Below are 21,068 nucleotides of genomic sequence, written 5' to 3'. Positions count from 1 at the left end.
TTGTACCTCCATGCAAATATAAACAAAGTTGCTCCAGGAGAAACCATGAGATTCAAACAAGTTGTTCAGCACTTTAATATTTCAGTACCACTTGTGTTTGTTGTCAACCATGCACAAAGAAAAAGACTTCTTCAAAGACTAGTCACTGCTGATACCACATGACTGCAAGCCAAACAAGTCCAGCCACATTGTAAACTTGTCTGTAAAGTGAAGTATAATTATGCGAATAAGATAATGATTAAGTCTTCATGTTTAGAGCTAAATGTTTAAATAAACAAGTTACTGTGCCATTGAAAAGAGGCATTACTATGGTTATTTTACTAACTTTTCATTCAGTAGGCATTGAGCAATGTCAACTATTCAAAGCTTTATTGATCTCTAAACTATTATGTGCATTGCCCCAGTCTATGTAGTCTGATGGCTTGTGCATAAGATGCTTCAGTGACTTATTCTAGTTTGAAAAACTCTTAACAACTTTTGATTTTTAATAAGCTCATCATGCCTACACTTAAAATATTCCATTTCTTTCCCTTTATGAATAAATGATCTAAAAATGATGCCACAACTTAAGTAGCAAATTATTCTGAAATTATATGAAAATGTTCCATGCGTAAGACACTATAAGGTAAATTAATTACATATATAAAGGTAATTTTAATCATAATTTCATTCTTTGCTTACAACTTAACCATGTCTTTGAAGTCAATGTCTTCCTACCATGAGTCAAAGCCCTCCCTGATACTTCAGTTTCATCTTTTTCAGCTTCTTTAAACATAGATGTTACAGCTCTGGTTTGAGACAGCAAGCCTTCTACTCTCATTTTATTAAGCCAACAATCCATATTCTTATGTTTCTATCTAAGTGGAAGCAAAATTCTGGGATTTCAAAATAATGATTTACTAAACAATACAAAAAGTTATAGAGATTATAGAAGGTGTAGCTAAGGATACTTTTTCCATGTCCCTCTTGTGTTTAGGGAGTACAGGAACTGGTCATGGTGCCAGCACTCCAGAGCAAAGAGCTGAAAAACAAATGAAGGGATGGAAGAGAAGATCAAGAGCCTGACCAGGCAAGAAGTCTCAAAGTAGGGGAACCTGTTGTATGGGCCCCATCAGGGGGTGCAGGGAGGCTAGATAGCTACTCATACCAGCCACAGGACACAGTGCTCAGACTAGAATGCCCCAGATATGAGCAGCTTTGGACCATACACCCAGTGCCCCGACCTGAGCTGTGCCACCTTTTGACTGGACTGTGTTGCTCCACTTATTACTCTGCCACCAGGCTGACAGCCTCCCTCATTTCTCCATGGGCTTTAGTGGCACTCCTTTGCAGTCAGCACATATGCAGCCACCACTGGACATGCTGCTCCCAGTGCGGCCCTAAATTATCATTTAAAGAAATTAAAAGATAAGTAAGAAAAATTTATTTATTTATTCATTCATTCATTCATTCATTTAGAGAGAGAGAGAGGAGAGGAGAAGAGAGGCACAGAGAAGAGAGAAATAGAATCCAAAGTAGGCTCTGTGCGGACAGCACAGATCGATGCAGGGCTCAATCCCACAAACCATGAGATCATGACCTGAGCCAAAATCAAGAGTTGGACTCTTAACCACCAAGGCACCTCGAAAATTTTTTTACATTTACCCATATGTTTATCCTTTTCAGCATTTTTCAATCCTTTGTGTAGATCCAGGTTTCCATCTGGTAAAAGTTACATTTTCCCTAAGAACTTCAGCTAATTTTGTATTAAAATGTAGGTCTGTTTGCAACAGATTTTCTCAGATTTGTTTGAAAAGTCTAGTTTGTCTTAATTTTTAAAGACATTTTTAAAGATATTTCTCTATTTTAAGATATAAAGTTCTAGGTTGATAATTGTTTCTTTCAGAACTTGGCATATTTCCTCATGAGAACTCTGTAATCATTCTTCTCTTTGTTCCTTTGTATAATACCTGCATTTTTTCCCTCTGGCTGCTTTTACCATTTCTCTCTGTGACTAGTTTTCAGCATCTTGGTTATAGTTTGCCCTGGTGTGGTTTCTGTGCGTGTGTGTGTTTATCCTCTTTGGAACCCAAAGCTTCTGGGATCTGAGGGTTTGTAGCTTTTATCAAATTTAGAAATATTTCAGCCATTATTTCTTTTCTGTCCTTTCTTTTTCTCCTCTACTACTGAGACTCCAGTTAGACCTATGTTAGACCTGTTGTATTGTCCCACAGGTCACTAAGACCCCCCCTTTTTTTATTTATTTCTGTGAGAGAGAGAGAGTGAGAGAACATGAGTGGAGGAGGGGCACAGAGAGGGGGAGACAGAGAATCCTAAGCCGACTCTGCACTGTCAGCACCAGCCCTGATGCAGGTCTCAAACTCATGAATCATGAGATCATGTCCTGAACCAAAGTCGGACACTTACCCAACTGACCCACCGAGGCACCCCAAGAGACCCCTTTTTTGTCTTTTATTTCTGTGATTCATATTGAAGAGTTTCTCTTGCTTTGCCTTCAAGTTTATTGATCTTTTCTTCTGCAGTATATAATTGCTATTAATCCCATCCAGTGAATTTTCTTTTCAAATATTGTATTTTTCATTTCTAGAACTTCTATTACAAATAAAAATCCTTCCAAATAATAAAATCTTTAAAAAATATATGACCAGGAAAAAAATTGTCCATTTCTCTCTTCACTGTGTTCATATTTTCTTTACATCCTTGAACATATGGAGCATATTTATAAATAGCTGTTTTAAGGTCCTTGTCTACTAATTCCCTTATCTCTGTAATTTCTGAGTCTCTTCCTGTTGACTAATTTTTCTCCAGGATATAGATTGTATTTTCCTGCTTTCTTGTATGTTTAAAATTTTAAATTGTATATCCAACATTGTGAATTTACATTGTTGAGTGCTGGATTTTTCTTTTGTATTTATTTAGAGGATTGTACTTTTTTTGATAGACAAGTTATTGTGGATCAATTTGATCCTTTTGAGGTTTGTTTTTAAAAGCTCACTTAGAGTAGACCTTAAGTAACCTTTACACTAGAGCTAATTTAGCCCATTTTGAAGGAACTGCTTCTCTCAAGTCCCTACTGATGCCCCCCTTTATTCATTGAGGTCTCTCCACTTTGACCTTATGTGAACTTTAGGGAGTGTTTCTCTTACAACTTCTTAGTAATTACTTCCCTGGAAATTTTTTCTAGATTCTTTGTGAGGTTTTACTCTATCCATATTCAGATTTGTATTCATCAAAAGACTCAAGGGGACCTCTATGCATATTTCTAGTACACTTTTTTTTAATTTTTTAATGTTCTTACTTCTGAGAGACAGAAAGAGAGAGAGAGAGAGAGAGAGAGAGAGCACGTGAGCAGGAGAGGGGCAGAGAGAGGGAGACATAGAATCTGAAGCAGGCTCCAGGCTCTAAGCTATCAGCACAAAGACTGATACAGGGCTGAAACTCATGAGCTGTGAGATTATGACCTGAGCCGAAGGCAGATGCTTAACTGACTGAGCCACCCAGGTGCCCCTCTAGTACACTTTTTATGGCTTACTTCCACCACCACAATTTCTAACCATCTTTAGGAATTCCAATCTCTGTCTGATCTCCTCAGAGATTGTTAGACTCTGTTTGGATCCCCCACCACTGCATCACAGTCCAGGGATTACCTCCTGGCAGAAAACTGGGGTAATCATAGGGATCACCTTATTTGTATTTCTTTTCTCTCAGATTACTATATTGTGCTGCATATTGTCCAATGTCTTTAAAAAAATTTCCTATATTTGGTAAATATTCTAGTTGTTTCTAAAGAGAAAATAATTTCATATCCTCTTTCCCCTCATACCCAGATGCAGAACCCTTTTACTTATCTGCTTCCAATTTTTTTCTGCCTTCATTTTTGAAAAATATTTTTGCTGGATATAAAATTCTAGATGGACATTTATTTTTCTGGCTCCATTTTTTTTAATGGAAAGTCAGTCTTGTTTTTATCATTGTTTCCCTGGGTATACTATGTCTTTTTCTCTGGCTGCATTTATATATTTATCTTTGCTTTTCAGACCATTGACCATGATGTGCCCCAGTGTACTTTTTTGTGTTTATCCTACTTGGGATTTCCTGAGTTCCTTGGTCTGTGGGTTCCAGTTTGGGATGTAATTTGGAAAATTCTTGGCTGGTATTTCTTGACTCAGTTTTTGCCCTATTTCCATCTCTCCTATCTTTCTGGAACTCCTGTTAACATGTATTAGATTGATTGATACCATGTGCACCTGGGTGGCTCAGTCAGTTGGGCAACCAACTCTTGGTTTTGGCTCAGGTCATGGGTCTGAGCCCAACATCAGGCTCTGCACTGTCAGTGCGGAGCCTACTTAGGATTCTCTCTCTCTCTCTCTCTCTCTCTCTCTCTCTCTTTCTCTCTCTCTGCCCCTTCCTTGCTTTCTATCTCTCAAAATAAATAAACTTTAAAAAAAAGATTGATTGATACTGTCCTGTAAGTCACTGAAGTGCTTGTCTTTTTTTTTCCAATATTTTTTCCTCTATGCTTCAATTTGTTTAATTTCCACTGATCTATCTTCAAGTTTACTAATCCTTTCTTCTTTAATATTTAGTCTGCTATTAGCCATTCAAATTAATCTTTTATCCCATTCCATCCAATTATTTTTTAAACTTCTTCATTCTGAAATAGTTTTAGATCCACAATTGTAAAGATAGTACAAAGAAGTCTCATGTACCCTTCATTCAGTTTCCCCCAATAGTAATATCTTCTCTTATATAAGTATAGTAAAATATCAAAACCAGGAAATTGACATTGGTATAATCCACAGGCCTTATTCAGATTTCATCTATTTTACACACACTAATTTTTGTGTGTATGTGTGTGTATATTTAGTTCTATGAAATTTTATCACATGTATAAATTGTTGTAACCACTACCACAGTCAGGATACAGAACTGTTCCATTACCACAAAGACCTCCCTTGTGCTACTCTTTTATAACCATAGCTGCCTTCCCTTCCCTTAACTCCCTAATCTATGGAAGCCACTACTCTGTTCTTCATGTCTATATATTTTTTTTCATTTAGAGTATGTGGTATAAATGGAATCATGCAATATGTAACCTTTTGAGATTGGCTTTTTTATACTCAGGATAATTCCCTCGATAGCTGTCCAAGTTGTCCAATGCCTCAATACTTTATTCCTTTTTATTGCTGTAAGGGGTGCCTGGGTGGCTCAGTCAGTTAAACCTTTTTATTGCTGAATAGTATTCTACAGTATAGAAGTACCATAGTTTGTTTAACCATTTATCCACTTAAGAACATTTGGGTTGTTTCCAATTTGGGACTATTAAAATTAAACATTTGTGTACAATTTTTGTGGATGTAAGTTTTCATGTGTCTGGGATCAATACAAGGAATGCAGTTGCTGGATCATATTATAGGTATAGGTTTTCTTTTTTATGAAACTGCCACTCATGCTTTTTTATTACCATTTACATATTACATCTTTTTCTATCATTTTTATTTCAATTTCTCTATATCATTATAGTTGAAGTGACTTTCTTATAGACAAAATATAATTGAGCCATGTTTTTTCTTTACCCATTCTATCAATCTTTTTTAATTGGTGTGTTTAGATCATTTGCCTTTCATGTAGTTATTGATATATTAAGACTTAAGAATGCCATTTTATCATTTATTTTTTGTTTATTCTGTTTTTCCCTCCTGCCTTCCTCTGGATTACTTGGACATTCTTTTTAAAATTCCATTTTAATTTATCTATAGTGTTTTTGAGTATATCACTTTGTATAGATTTTCTAGTAGTTGCTTTAGGTATTAAAATATATATTTTTTATATATAGGTACATATGTGTGTGTGTGTATATATATACACACACACACACACGCGCGCACACACACACACACACACACACACACATCAACATTTTGCCACTTTGAGTAAACTATAGCAAACTTATCTGACTTTATGTCCCTTTACCTTCCTCTCTAATATAATATTTTAAAATTTTACCCTATATACATTGAAAACCACAACAGAAATTGTTATAGTTTTTGTTTCAACCATCAAACATAATTTTCAAAATTTAGGTGGAGAAGGAAAATGTGCTGTATTTAGCCATATTTTTATAATTTCTGTTGTACTTTCTTCCTTCTTAATGCTTTAAGATTTATTGTTTTTTCATTTCCTTTCTGTTTGCAGAATTTCCTTTGGCCATTCTTTTAGGGTAGAGTAAATGAAGACAAATTCTCTTTGTTTTCCTTCATCTGAGAATGGCTTGATTTCTCTTTCACTACTTAATGATATGTTCACTGGCTATAGAATTTTGGGATATAAGGTGTTTTTCTCAGCACTTAAAAATGTGCCTTTTCCTTCTGGCCTCTGTGGTTTCTGATGAGAAATTCATTTCCATTTGAATCATTATTTCCATAGAGGTGAGAATGTAAAGTGATGCCTTATTTCTCTCTACCTGCTTTCACAGTTTTTATTTTTGTTTTTTCTCCTTATGTTTCAGATACTTAATTATGATATGTCTTGGAGGAATGGATTTGGGGGGGGGGTGTTATTTTGTTTAGGTTTCATTCAGCCTCTTGATTATGTAGGATTATTCTTTCACCAAATTTGGGGAAGTTTTAGCCATTATTTCTTTGAATATTTTTTAAATGTCATCTTTATCTTCTTTTGATATTCTGATGACACAAATGTTTGACATTTTGTTCTTGTCCTACAGGACCCTAAGTCTCTGTTTATTGTTTTTTTACTCTGTTTTCTCTATGTTGTTTAGACTGGGTGATCTATTGCTCTGTTTTCATATTCACTGATGCTTTTCTTTGTATCTCCATATTTTTGTTAAGCCCATCCAGTAAGTTTTTTTATTTTGATTATTGTATATTTCAGTTCTAAAATTTCCATTCTTCATGTTTTCTATTTCATGGTTGATACTTTCTATTTTTTATTGTGTTTCTAGCATGCCTGTAATTGCTTCTTGAAACATTTTATAATGGCTGCCTTAAAATCCTTGTTGATAATTCTAACATATATGTCATTTTGGTGTTAACATCTGTTGATTGTCTTTTCTCATTCAAGTTGAGATTTTCCTGATTCTTTGTATGATGAGTGGGTTTTTATTTGAACCTGGAGATTTTGGGTCTTGTTTTATGAAACTCTGGCAACCCTGAACTCTGTGCTCTGAATTCTCAGGCTAATAACCCTGTAGCTAACTGCCTGAGCTCTACCACACATCACATAAAATATAAAAACTGTGACTCCAACCCAGTGTAGTTCCTTTATTTCAAGGGTTGAATTCCCTCTAGTTTCTGCCTGTTTGTGGGGTGCTCTCTAATACCTTCAGTTTATCATGATGGTTATTCTGATATAAGCTATTCTATCATTACCAGAATCCAGAAGTCAGGATTTACTTTTCATTGTATAACTCTTCAAGTTTTTACCATGTATGTATAACTTACTTTAAAATGTAAATAAATTGTTGAAATTAAAATATAAAAATTAAATGAATATATTTATCAGAGAGACCTGTTTTCATAGACCAGCTCCAGGGAATGATCATAGTACCAATATATATTAGACAAGTTGAGAAAATTATTTTACCAGTCTGTCCCTCAGGTCCATCACCTATAAAATAGGGATTATTGTGAAGATTAAATGTATTTGTCTACACAAAATGCTTAGTACAGTGACTGGAACATATAAGTAATATATTTAAATATATTACTAATATGTAGTAAACAAATAATACTAATTTAAATTAAATTTTAGGCATTATTATTGTTAATGTCAGAAACATTGGTAAAACCCACAGCCAAGGACCTGTTTCTTCTTAGTCCTTCAATACTGAGAATATGATCCCTAATAAGTGCCTAACACATTTTTTAAAAATGTACACGGTGCTGCTGTATTGGATGCTATGCAGATTTAACCTAATAGCCCTTGCTGACACAGAGAGCTCAGGGAAGAAAAATGCTGAAAACATATCAAAATGAAATATTATCATTTTATATGAACAAGTATGAGTATAATTAGATGAGTGCTAGAAATTTTACATTTGAGTTTTATATTTAGATAAGGTCATTGTACCAGACATTCAGCAAATGATCCTCCTATTGTAGAAAGGCTTGACAGAGGTAGGATTTAAGAACTGTTTGAATGAGAAAAGAACTTAACACTTATTAAGCACCAATTATATCCCATGTAAGCATATCCATGTTATATCCTTTATATATATTATCTTATTTATGTCTCTTAGCAATTCTGAGAGGTATACATTATTCTCTCACTTACCAATGAGAAAAGTAAGACTCAGAAAATAACTTGACCAGGATCAGCTAGTAAAATAGCAGAGCCAAGACTGACTCTCAAAATTTTCATATTTCTGGGCTTATACTTTTTCTCTACTTTCAATGATAACACCCAGGATTTGGGCATAAAGAAAACATGGGAGGAAAGTAACAATTTATTAAACATGTACTACTTACCAGACAACAAGCTACATGCATTATTTCATTTAGTTTTCAAAGAATTACTTTATTTAATCCTCACAATTCCCTTCTGAGAGGGAAGAAAAATAACATTTTTTGAGCATCTGCTCTGTGCCTAACGCTTTACTAGGGCTTATATAAATTACCTCACATGGTCTCCAAACAGCCCAGTGAAACCTGTATTATCCCTACTACTAGAAAGAAACCAAACTGAACTTCCACCACACTTGCCTGCCTCCTAAGGTAGCCCTAAAGGGCACCCATATTTTTAAGCCCTTTTAAGCATTTTGCAGAACATATATTCTGCAAAACATGACTTTTTAAAATATAATCCACACAACACAGAGGTCTCTCCATACCAGTGGCTTTTTAATCTTTTGGGTGGTAATGGACCCCTGATGCTCCCTCCTTCTAGATAAATGCTTACAATTACACAATTTTAGATACAAGTTTAGAACATTCAGCAATTTCCTAAAGTCCATCAATGGATAGATTCTTTGAAATAAACAAAAAAAACAAAAATATGTTCTAAAGAACAGAAATAAATCTTAGAAAAAAAGAGCTTATTAATGGCTTCAATTATTAAGTTTTACAAATCCTATAGAACACTAACACCTACATTTGGCCATTGTATTATGTTTCACAAAGTTAGATGATAGTCCTATTTCTCTTGTTTTTGTTTTAGTATTGGCATTATTGACTTTTCTTGTGGTATATAATTAATTGTTATGGGGAGACTGGGAATCCTGTGCATTCACAGGATGCTGAGCAGCATTCCTTCCCTCTACTCACTAGATGCCAGTAGCACACTCCCTGCACAGTTTGACAACCAAGAATGTACCCAGACATTGCTGAATGTCCCCTGAGGGTGAGGCAAAATCTTCCCTTATTGAAAGCCACTGGTTTGTAGTAATTATATTTGTCGTTCCTGAGTCACTCACAAGCATAAAGGGACTAAGAACCAGACTTTTAAAAGTTTATCTTTTTCTTGCTTGATTAAGCTCTCCTACAATACTTCTCAACTGTATTGGGCAAGGTGATTCATCTCAACAATTACGTTTCTAGCTAAAGTTACAGTTTCTCTTACCTAAGAGACCAACCATATAAGAAAGTTTATATGCCCCCCCCCCCCCCGCTTTAGTAATTGAATGATTGACTTATCAAGTCATTAAGTCATTCAGGGAATATTTACTGAATGCTAACAATGTGCCAGACATTGTGCCAGGTGCTGAGGCTATAATGGTGAGCAGTGTAGCTGTGGTCCCTGCATCATGGAATGTGCAATCCAGTGAGGAAAACAAACCACAGAACAAGTAAAACATAAGTGAAAATCATTATAAATTGTGATAAGTACCATGATGGAAGCACAAAGAGTGCAGAGATAGAGAAAAATGATGTACACACTAGCAGAGGCCTCTCTGAAGATGTGACATTTAAGGCTAAACTTAAAGGATGAGAAAAAGCCAGCCAGGTTAAAAATAAAACAACTAGAGGGCTAGTGTCTGAGGCAGAATAGGCAGCCATATGCAAAGACCATGAGGTAAGAAAGAGTTTGGTGTGTTCTGGGTACTGAAAGAAGTCACTATAACTAATGCTAGTCACTAAAGGATTAGGGTTATAAGATGGAATAGGCAGGGACCAGACTCTACAGGGCCCTGTAGGCCATGGCAAGAAGTTGGTACTCATTCTTAATAGAGTGGGAAACTACTGAAGGCTTTTAACCAGGAGGGGTACTGTGATTTGATATATGTTTTAAAACTACTCTAACTGTTGTGTGGAGTGGGGAGGTGGCAATAATGGAAGTATGGCAGAATGGAGGTTGATGACAGTTGAATTTAAAAAAAAATTTTTAATGTTTATTTTATTTTCTTGAGGGAGAGACAGAGCGGGAGCACGGGAGGGGCAGTGAGAGAGAGAGACACAGAATCCAAAGCAGGCTCCAGGCTCTGAGCTGTCAGCACAGAGCCCAATGCAGAGCTCAAACTCACCAACTGTGAGGTCATGACCTGAACCAAAGTCGGACACCCAACCAAATGAGCCACCCAGGCGCCCCTAAGGTTGATGACAGTTGAGAGATGATAGTGGTGCAGTGGAAATGATAGAATGACATATTTTAGAAAACAGTAAAGATTCCACCAAAAAACTACTCGAACTGATAAATGAATTCAGTTAGGTCACAAGATACAAAATCAATGTACAGAAATTGGTTTCATTTCCTTACACTAATAATGAAGGAGCAGAAAGATAAATTAAGAAAACAATCACATTTACAATTGCACCAAAAATAATAAAATATCTAGGAATAAACTTAACCAAAGAGGTGAAGACCTATACTCTGAAAATTAAACATTGATGAAAGAAATTGCAGATGACACAAAGAAATGGAAAGACATTTCATACACATAGGTTGGAAGAACATATAATGTTAAAATATCTATACTACCCAAAGCAATCTACAAATTTAATGCAATCCCTATCAAAATACCAACAGCATTTTTCACAGAGCTAAAACAAACAATCATAAATTTGTATGGAAGCACAAAAGACCCTGAATAGCCAAAAGAGTCTTGAAAAAGAAAAAATAAAACTGGAGCTATCACAATTCTAGATGTCAAATTAGATTACAAAATTGTAGTAATCAAAACAATGTGGTACTGGCACAAAAATAGACACACAGGTCAATGGAACAAAATAGAAAGCTCAGAAATAAGCCCACGATTATGTGGCCAATTAATCTTTAGAACAAGCAAGAACATGCAATGGGAAAAAGACAGTCTCTTCAACAAATGGTGCTGGGAAAACTGGAAAGCTACATGCAAAAGAATGAAACTGGACCACTTTCTTACACCATACTCAAAAACAAACTCAAAATGGATTAAGGATCTGAATGTGAGACCTGAAACCATAAAAATCCTAGAAGAGAGCACAGGCGTAATTTCTCTGATATTGGCAATAACAATATCCTTCTAGATATGTCTCCTGAGGCAAGGTAAATAAAAGCAAAAATAAACCATTGGGACTACATCAAAATAAAAAGCTTTTGCACAGCACAGGCAACAACCAACAAAACTAAAAGACAGCCTACAGAATGGGAGAAGATATTTGCAAATGACCTATCCAATAAAGGGTTAGTATCCAAAATATATAATGAGCTTTTATAACTCAACACACACACACACACACACACACTAATCCAATTAAAAATGAGCAAAAAAATGGAATATTATTCAGCCATTAAAAAGGATGAAATCTTGCCATTTTCAATGACATTGATGATCTGGATTATATAATATTAAATGAAATAAGCTAGTCAGAGAAAGACAAATACCATATGATTTCACTCATGTGGAACTTAAATTTTTTTTAATGTTTTTATATTTATTTTTGAGAGAGAGACAGAATATGAGCAAGGGAGGGACAGAGAGAGAGGAAGACACAGAATCTGAAGAGGGCTCCAGGCTCTGAGCTGTCAGCAGAGAGCCCAACGCAGGGCTTGGACTCATGAACGGTGAGATCATGAACTGAGCTGAAGTTGGATGCTCAACCGACTGAGCCACACAGGTGCCCCCATATGTGGAATTTAAGAAACAAAACAAACTGGCGCCTGGGTGGCTTAGTCAGTTAAGCATCCAACTCTTGATTTCAGCTCAGGTCATGATCTCATAGTTTGTGAGATTGAGTCCTGCATCAGAATCTACACTGACAATGCAGAGCCTGCTTGGAATTCTCTCTCTCTCTCCTCTTTCTCTGCCCTTTCCACCCCCACTATCTCTCTCATGTAAATAAACATTAAGAAAAAATAAACCAAATATATTAACAAAGGGAAAAAAGAGAGACAGGAACCAAAAAACAGACTCTTAACTACAGAGATCAGAGGGTTACCAGAGGTGTGGTGGATGGGGGGGGATAGTTGAAACATGTGAAAGGGATTAAGACTAAATGTACCTTGATGAACACTGAGTAATATATGGAATTGTTGAATTGCTATATCATATACCCGAAACTAATATAACATTGTATGTTAACTACACTGGAATTAAAATAAAATTTAAAAAGAAAGAATGACATATTTTATAGATAGAATTGACAAAATACACTAATGAATTAGATGTAGAAAGTGAGAGAAATGGAAGAATCTCAAGGTTTCTGAATCAAACATTTAGGTGGATAGTAGTGGGATTTATTGAAATGGGAAAGACCAGCTTGGTAAAAGAGAAAGAGAGACATTCTTTTCCCAGTCAGGTGAGCCACAAATGTGGGTACCTACCTAGTTATTCAATGAAAAAAGAAGCAATTCAGTTCAACAAAGATTTATTAAGCAACTATTGTATACTGGGTATGATGCTATGTTCTGAGGATACAAGGAAGTAGAAGACATGTCCCTTTGTACGAAGAGCTTACAACCCAGCAAAATATACAGAAACAAAACAGACCACTTCAATTGGCTCCGTTGAGTGCTAAGTTAGAGGCATGCACAGAGTATATAAAGTCACAGAAGAGAGCCAGTTAGTCTGATTGGGGCAGGAATGTGGGAGTCATGGAGGGTATCCTGAAGATGATGTCAAAGCCAAAGACTGAACTGAATATTAGCCAGACATATAAATGTGTGAAAGTATAGGGGATTGAGGAAACAGCAAAGGGAAGGCACACAGCCATGAAATAGCATATCCTTTAGAGAATTATAAACAATGAAAATTAATAGAACATAAACTTTAAACAAGGCAATATTACTAGAACATAAACCATAAGGCAGGAAATGGAAGGAGATGAGACTAGACACAAAATATTGGCAAGGGTTAATAATTATTGAGCACCTATTATATGCCAGGCAGTGTTCTAAGTACCTCACATGGATATTTCATGTAATCCTCGTAATTATAATGCAAATATGGAAACTAAAACAGAAGGAGCTTGTTCAAAGTTGCACACTGTCAGAGCTGAGATTCAAACTAAGCAATTTAACTCCAGAGCCAGTGCTTTTAACCACAGAAAGTTGTAAGTGTCATGCTAAAGAACTGAGAATGTACCTGTTGACAGTACTGAGTCATGGAATGGCAGTGAATGGTCAGATCTATGTTTTCATGAGATGGATCATGATAAATTTGAGAGAGACCAGGCTGGAGACTGTTACAATACATCAAACAAGTGAAGAGAGTTTGAAGTAGGGATGGAGGCAAAGGAAATATTTAAGAAATTTTTAGGAGACAGAATTAGCACAACTTGGTGATTAATTGTATTCTGAAGGTAAAGGAGAAGGAGAAATCTAGAAGGTCATCATGTTTTCTGGTTTGGATGACTAGATGATATTAGTGTACAATGAATAGAGGAGGAAGAGGATTATAACTGAACCATTTTTTACATTGAGTACTAGGCGCCTATGGAACACCCAAGTATATTTGACCATGATGCCGTTGGATACAAGTTTGAAGTCCAGGGGATAAGTCATAACTGGATATAGATATGAGTATTATGAGCATGTGGTTAAAACTCTATGAAAGTAAATGAGATTACCCATGGAGAATGTGTAAGGAGATCATAGGGCCATTGGGGGAATCTTGGAGAATTTAAGGTCCCTTAAACCAAGAATCTTGGTATAAGGGACCAGCAAAAATGAACTCACAAAGAAGACTAATAGTATGTTAAGGATAAGCAGTATAACACAAATTAAAATCATGGACTCTAGACCCAGTCTGTGTGATTTTATATCGTCCAGGCTCTGCCACCTGACAGCTATATGACTTTGGGCAAGCTACTTCTCTAAGCCTCAGTTGTTTAACGATTAAATATACATGCAATGCATGTAAAACCCTTAGAATAGTGCCTGATAAACACATAGTAAGCATTAGCTAATACTTATAGGAAGAAAATCAGAGTAGGATCATGCAAACCAAAGTTGAAAGCTTAAAAGATGGAGAGAATTCTGAGATGTGTCAGATGCAACTGAGAGATCCAATAAGCTAAGGACTTATACATATGAACTAGATTTGGCAAAATAGAAGCTCTGGTGACCTTAATAAGAGGAATTTCAATACAGTGTAAAGGGGCAGAGGTGAAACAATAGTAGGCTGAGTGGTAAATCTAAGGTAAAGAAAATGACAGCAATAGGCACAGCTAAATCTTTCAAGAAGCTTGGTGTTTAAGAAAAACTCTGAAGCAAAGTAGAAATATGTATAAGGATGCTCACCTCAGCTTTTTTTTATGATAGAGAAAAACTTGAAATTGTCCTAAATGTCTAAGAGTGAGGGGATGAAAGGTCAATAGTGGGATTGGGGAAAATGGTAAATATTGGAACAGTAATTGAGAATAGGAGAAGGAGCTGACCAGAGACGAGTAAAAGGATAATGAAGAAGCTTGGAAAGTGGATCTGAAATTCAAAACCATGGATTGGTGATACCAGTCTATCCAGTGATAGTTTCCTTTGATGGTGACAGAACAGAGAAGGCAAATAGCAGAGGTTGATTTGGAATGGTGATTATTCCAGACAGATGAGGCAAAAAGACAAAGGTTGAAGGTGATGTTGAAAGAGGATTCAAGTGTATAATAATATGTTCTAGGCTGGATGTGAGGCCAAAAGGAATCAGACAAACAAGGAGGAAGTAGGGATCAGGGCACTGGGGTGTCTCCATGAAGTAAGAAAACAGAGTGGGGTGAAAGCACAAGAGAACTGGTGGGGCCAGAATTTGGACTCCAAATATAAGATCTTGCAGGCAGCATGGTTGAAAGGGCATAGATTTTATAATCAGTCAGACTGGAATTTGAATTATAGTCCAATATTGAATAGCTACATGCCTTTAGACAAACTCCTTGAAATCTGGAAACTTCAGTTTCCTTATGTGTAAAGTAAGTATAATGACACATATCTCAGAAAAACTGGCACATGGACATAGTTTAATAATTGTCAGCCCCTTTTTCTCCCACTCAGCATTTATTGAGCACCAATTATGAAACATTCTTTTCTGGGGATATCAAGATAAAGGTCACTTCACTTCCTTTTAGGGACTCATGGTTTAGCAGAAGTGACATAAATACAAAGAGGTAAATAACAATACGATGTAAACCAATAAATTACAGTTCCAGTTACCATGTACAATACGAACAGTATGAAGACAGTGCTATGGGAACACAGTGAAGGTGTGACTAATAGTGCCTGATGGAGTGAGGGAAGGCTTCCCTACAAAGCAGTTCACAAACTCAATTTTTAGTTATAATGTTGTTTGAAAGAAAGTATCAGGAAATTGGGAGATGACACTTTAAAGGGGGAGCAGCACAGAGGCATTTGCTTTTATTTTCCTAGACCATATTCCAAGGGGCAAGAAGTTCAAAAGAAGCTGTTTATTCAAGGAAATGACCTGTGCAGGTCTGTTAACTTAAAAGTAGTATGTAAAGAAGCGAGAGATATTTAAGGTGACTGAGAGGAAAGGAAGTGATCAAGAGTTCAAGGTTCCAGAGAAGCTAAAATCTGGAGCCCACATTAGGGATTTACTCATGGATAGGATACAAAATAGCCCTTTCTCTAAAATGAGAGGAATAAAAAAATGATAAAAATAGATAATTTACATCTAAAAAGAGAAAAGAAGTCAATTTCTGGAAATCACACTCTATATGCATTTTTTTATTTGAGAGAGAGCATGAGCAGGGGAGAGGGGCAGAGGGAGAGAGAAAGAGAGAATCCTAAAGCAGGCTCCATGTTCAGTGCAGAGCCTGATGCAGAGCTCGATCCCACAACCTTGGGATCATGACCTGAGCTAAAATCAAGAGTCAAACACTCAACTGACTGAGCCACCAAGGCATCCCTATATGCAATTTTTCTTAGTTCTTATAAACCAAGAATATTTCCTTAACATGTTCACAACCAATTTAAGAAGCTAATTACTATAACTGATGGACCTGTCAACTGTTAGTAAAATGGAAACAACAGGAATAAAGACATTCCAAACCCTCCCCTCTGCACATGGACAAAGGGGGTGCTAACTGCTGCAGCAACAGGAGAGGACTATGACAAGGAGCAGCAAACCTCTTCTCACTTGCTTTCCCCTTCAGTTCTTAACTAGTTACTACATGAAGCCCTATTGCCCATTCTAATCTTCTTTTGCTCCAGTCTACTTACATGCACACTATATGAAGTAAATTTCCAACCTGAATTTTGCCCACTTCTGAATAGAATTGGCAGCACACACAACAGCTGTGCTGCCTTAATGGATCCAAAACATTTGGCTGCATTGCGCTGTCTCCTAACCTTTGCAGCCAGTGACTCCCCCTTTCTGGGATACTATCCCACAGTTACTTCTTACTGGCATGCACCTCCATGAAGCAGACCTTCTGAAAGGAGGCTTGCTAGCAGTGATATGGAGCTAGCATCTCTGCCTGGCCCACCTAGGAACATAGTAGGGGGTAGACCCAAGCACTGGGAATTCTTCCAGCTGCTTTATGCCCAGTAACTCTTCAAATTGCACCGTTTAATAAAATCAGAGGAATTAATTAAAGGTTTCTACTCTAAGCACATGCCAAGGTAACAAAATGTCTGCACAAATTGGAACCAGACTCCTTGTCCTTTTACTGTTAACATGAAAGATGTCTACATTTCCTGCTAGATCACACATTGGCCTTGTAAACTTTAGGACTTTTTTATACATATATAACCAGGAAAAATTTCTAAGGGAGAAGAGTATCCCTGTAAGGAGTTTCTTCCAAGGTGGCAAAGAAAACAGTTTCTCTTTAGAGGAGTATAATAGACAGTGAGGGCCCAATAAGATGAAGACTCTGCTTTTTTTTTAAAGTTTATTTATTTATTTATTTTGAGAGAGAGTGTGAGTGGGGGGAGGGGCAGAGGGAGAGAGAACCCCAAGCAGGCTTCACACAGTCAGCATGAGCCCAACCCCAGGCTCAGTCTCCCATGAGATCATGACTTGAGCCAAAATCAAGAGTCAGACGCTTAGCAAATCAAAACCACAATGAGATACCACCTCACACCTGCCAGAATGGCTGAAATTAAGAACTCAGGAAACAACAGATGTTGACAAGGATGTGGCGAAAAGGGAACACTTTTGTACTGCTAGTGGGAATGCAGCCACTCTGGAAAACAGTATGGAGATTCTTCAAAAAATTAAAAATAAAGCTACCCTTTGACCCAGCAATTGCACTACTAAGTATTTATCCAAAGGACACAAAAATGCTGATTCCAAGGGGCACATGCACCCCAAGGTTTATAGCAGTGCTATCAACAATAGCCAAAGTATGGAAAGAGCCTAAATGTCCATCGAATGACAAATGGATAAAGAAGATGTGGTGTATATAGACAATGAAATATTACTCAGCAATCAAAAAGAATGAAATCTTGCCATTTGCAACAATGTGGATGTAACTAGAGAGTATCATGCTAACTAAGCAAAATAAGTCAGTCAGAGAAAGATAAATATATGATTTCACTCATATGTGGAATTTAAGAAAGAAAACAGATGAACATAGGGGAAGGAAAGGAAAAGTAAGATAAAAACAGAGAGAGACAAATCATAAGAGACTCTTAAATACATAGAACAAACTGAGGGTTGCTGGAGGGGTGTTGGGTGGAGGGATAGGCTAAATGGGCAAAGGGGCATTAAGGAGGGCACTTGTTGGGATGAGCACTGGGTGTTATATGTAAGTGATGAGTCACTAAATTCTACTCCTAAAACCATTATTACACTATATGTTAACTAACTTGTATTTAAATTTAAAAAATTAATTAATTAGAAAAAAGAGTCAGATGCTTAACCGACTAAGCCACAAGGTACCCCAAGAGATGCTGCTTCTTTAAAGGCAATTAACAGACCTCACTGAGAAAAAGCAGAAAAGAAGGAAACTAACAGTTATGAGGGACCTACTATATGCCAGATACTGTGTTAGATGTTTCACAGGCCTTCTTTCTTTCAACCCTCACAACAACCTTGTGAGGTATTTATCTACATTTATAGAAGAGAAAACTGTGTCTCAAAGAGGTTAACTGGTTGGTGCAAGGTCACACAACTAGTGAGTGAGTGGTAGAGGGGAATAAAGGAAAATCTACAAAGATACTTGGGCGAGAGAATAGATCCCTGTTACCCCCATTTTGAAACTAGAGGATTACTTTTTTTTTTAACATTCATTGTGTTAGTTGGCAGCCCTTCTCAATTCCTGGAGTAACCTTAGATTAGAAGATTAATCATAATCTATAAACAGGAGCTAGCATTTTTTGGCCACTTTGACTATTTCCCTCTTGTCTCCATGTTCATTCTCTCAAATTCTCCAAGCTAATCTTCCAGACTACACACTTCCTCAACTAATTAGCATACATTCTCTATTCTTTCTATCCATTTGTCGATTCTTTATTCAACCAACAACCATTTATTAAATTACTACTATGTGTCAGCATTCTTCCAAGTGTTAGAAAAGCAAAAATGAAACCCAGTTGCTGCTCTAGAAAGATTCACAATCTAAAGGGGGCCACAGACATAGAAACACTGGTTTAAATCCTATTATAGAGGGCAATGGTGGATCCAGGTTTTGTAGGTCTGAAGTACACAGTTTGGGGGGGGCACTATTTAAGAAACAGAACATAACATTAGGTACAAGTGAATATTTAGAATGAGAAAAGAAACTACAACAACTTAAAAAATTTTTAAAGACACTACAAACATCACAAAATCCAAAAACATTCTAACTTATGTTGTATTAATTGAATGTGTGATGCAACTGTAGTACTTCTTTCCCACGTTTTTTGTAGCTACATGTACTTTGTAATGTTATTTTCAATAGAAAGATAATTCAATCATTACTTTAGCATGCTTGATCAAAATTTGTTTTTTATTATTAATAGATGGTGTATTAATGTGCTCAGGCTGCCATAACAAAATAGCATAGAATGGGTGGTTTAAACAACAGAAATTTATTTCCCACAGTTATGGAGGCTGGAAGTCCCAGATCAAGGTCCAGCAGGTTTTAGTTTCTGGTGAGAGTCTTTCATGGCCTTTCCTCTGAGTGTACATGGGAAATGAGAGAGAAAGAAAAAGATCTCTCTTCTGCTTCTTATAAAGCCACCAATCCAACTGGATTGGGGCCCCACATTCATGACCTCGTTTAACTTTAATTACCTCCTAAAGGCCTCATCCAAATACAGTCACACTTGGAGTTAGGGCTTCAGCAGATGAATTTGTGAGAGTAAGAGGGGAACACAATTCAGTCCATAGCAGATGCAATGCATAAATCATATGACTGTACACACAGCTGTACCCTCTGTAATACTCCTACTGTAATCTCCTACTGCTAGGAGATTTGGATCCTTCAAAAGCAGGAAATATGATAAATTATATATTGTACAATTTTCATGAAAAAGGAAAAATATTACAGTTCATTTATAGTTGTATACGATGTAGTGACTATATTTTTGAAAGGAGAAAACTTTCATTTTGACTAGGCATCATTAAAGAATTCTCCACTTAAAATTTAAATGTGATGATTACAAGAATTTTCCAAAGACTAACTTTGGACTTTGTACATTTCAAATGTCGTTTCTCCTCTACTACCCAATATGTTGAAGACTGGGCACTATAGGATACACTCACATCATAATACTACCTCTGTCTCTGTCACTTTTGTGTAAAGATGCTGGGTGAGTCAGGACATTGGGCTACAGGAGCTTTCCTGAAGCCATTTCTATACCATTAGCAATACATTAACTATACACATAAGTTACTGCAAACCACATAAATACATCCCACTAACCCCACCCTAAATCTATCTACAACTCAACTTCCTCTTAGCTACCCCAGTGCCACCCAACACAAAAGGGAAGTCTGATGGAGGAAAAAAATATTAATCAGATGTAGTTAAATATCTTACTTTTCAAATTAGAAAAAACATAACCTTGTAAAAATAATGTTAGGGCCCTTCCCAGGACCTTGAAAAGTGGCTGTCCAAGTGAGGGGCTTTCAAGATTTATGATTAGCTTCATGGTAAATTAGCCTCCAAAGAAAGATATATTCAAATTTCTTTAGGTGATCAGTGAAAGCTTCACATGGGAGGAATATTTGAGCTGGATCTTTAAAGGTACTCAAGGGAAAGGACATTTCAGGAGAAGTGATTGCATGTACAAAGCTACAGAGGAGTTAAAGAACACATGGTCTTGGGGAAATATAAATAGTTCACTACATCTGTAGGGCATCTGTGGGAATGGTGGGAGATGAAGCAGTAAAGGCAGACTGAAAATTGGAAATTCATCAGACATCAGACATCAGACATCAGACTTGGAAATTCATGAAAACCCCTGCTTACATCCTTTCTTAAGTTACCTTAAGTTCTCTGATCCTCATTGGGAGGAAGATATTAATTTTATCTGTTCCTAACTAGACAGAAAATCAGGAAAGATAAAGAAGAACTCAAGGCTACCATCAGCCAAGAGGCTCTAATTGACATTTATAGAACATTCTACCTAATAACAACAGAGTACACTTCTTTTCAAGCACTCATGGAAAATATACCAACATAGATCATATTAAAAATGATGAAGTAGGCAACCTCAAGGTACCATCACCCCCACAGAAACATAAAGAAACAAACAGAAACTGT

At 36.5% G+C, this 21,068-nt stretch overlaps 1 protein-coding gene across 10 annotated transcripts in view; it reads left to right on the top strand.

Annotated features, from left to right (window-relative positions):
* HDAC8 (histone deacetylase 8) overlaps nucleotides 1-21,068 on the top strand; it is a 221,122-nt gene that overhangs the window by 101,437 nt on the left and 98,617 nt on the right. Inside the window, exon 11 of one of the 10 annotated variants that reach the window (XM_015080580.3) lies at nucleotides 977-4,397. The exons of the other annotated variants lie outside the window; for them this stretch is intronic. Within the exon in view, the coding sequence (XP_014936066.2) occupies nucleotides 977-1,036 (60 nt within the window). The 3' untranslated portion in view covers nucleotides 1,037-4,397. Of the gene's footprint in view, nucleotides 1-976; nucleotides 4,398-21,068 lie in introns of those variants that run through there. 10 annotated transcript variants of the gene reach the window in all.

This window comes from Acinonyx jubatus, chromosome X, assembly GCF_027475565.1.
Source record: "Acinonyx jubatus isolate Ajub_Pintada_27869175 chromosome X, VMU_Ajub_asm_v1.0, whole genome shotgun sequence".
Taxonomy (NCBI): Eukaryota; Metazoa; Chordata; class Mammalia; order Carnivora; family Felidae; genus Acinonyx; species Acinonyx jubatus.
This window is presented reverse-complemented; position numbering and strand designations above follow the sequence as displayed.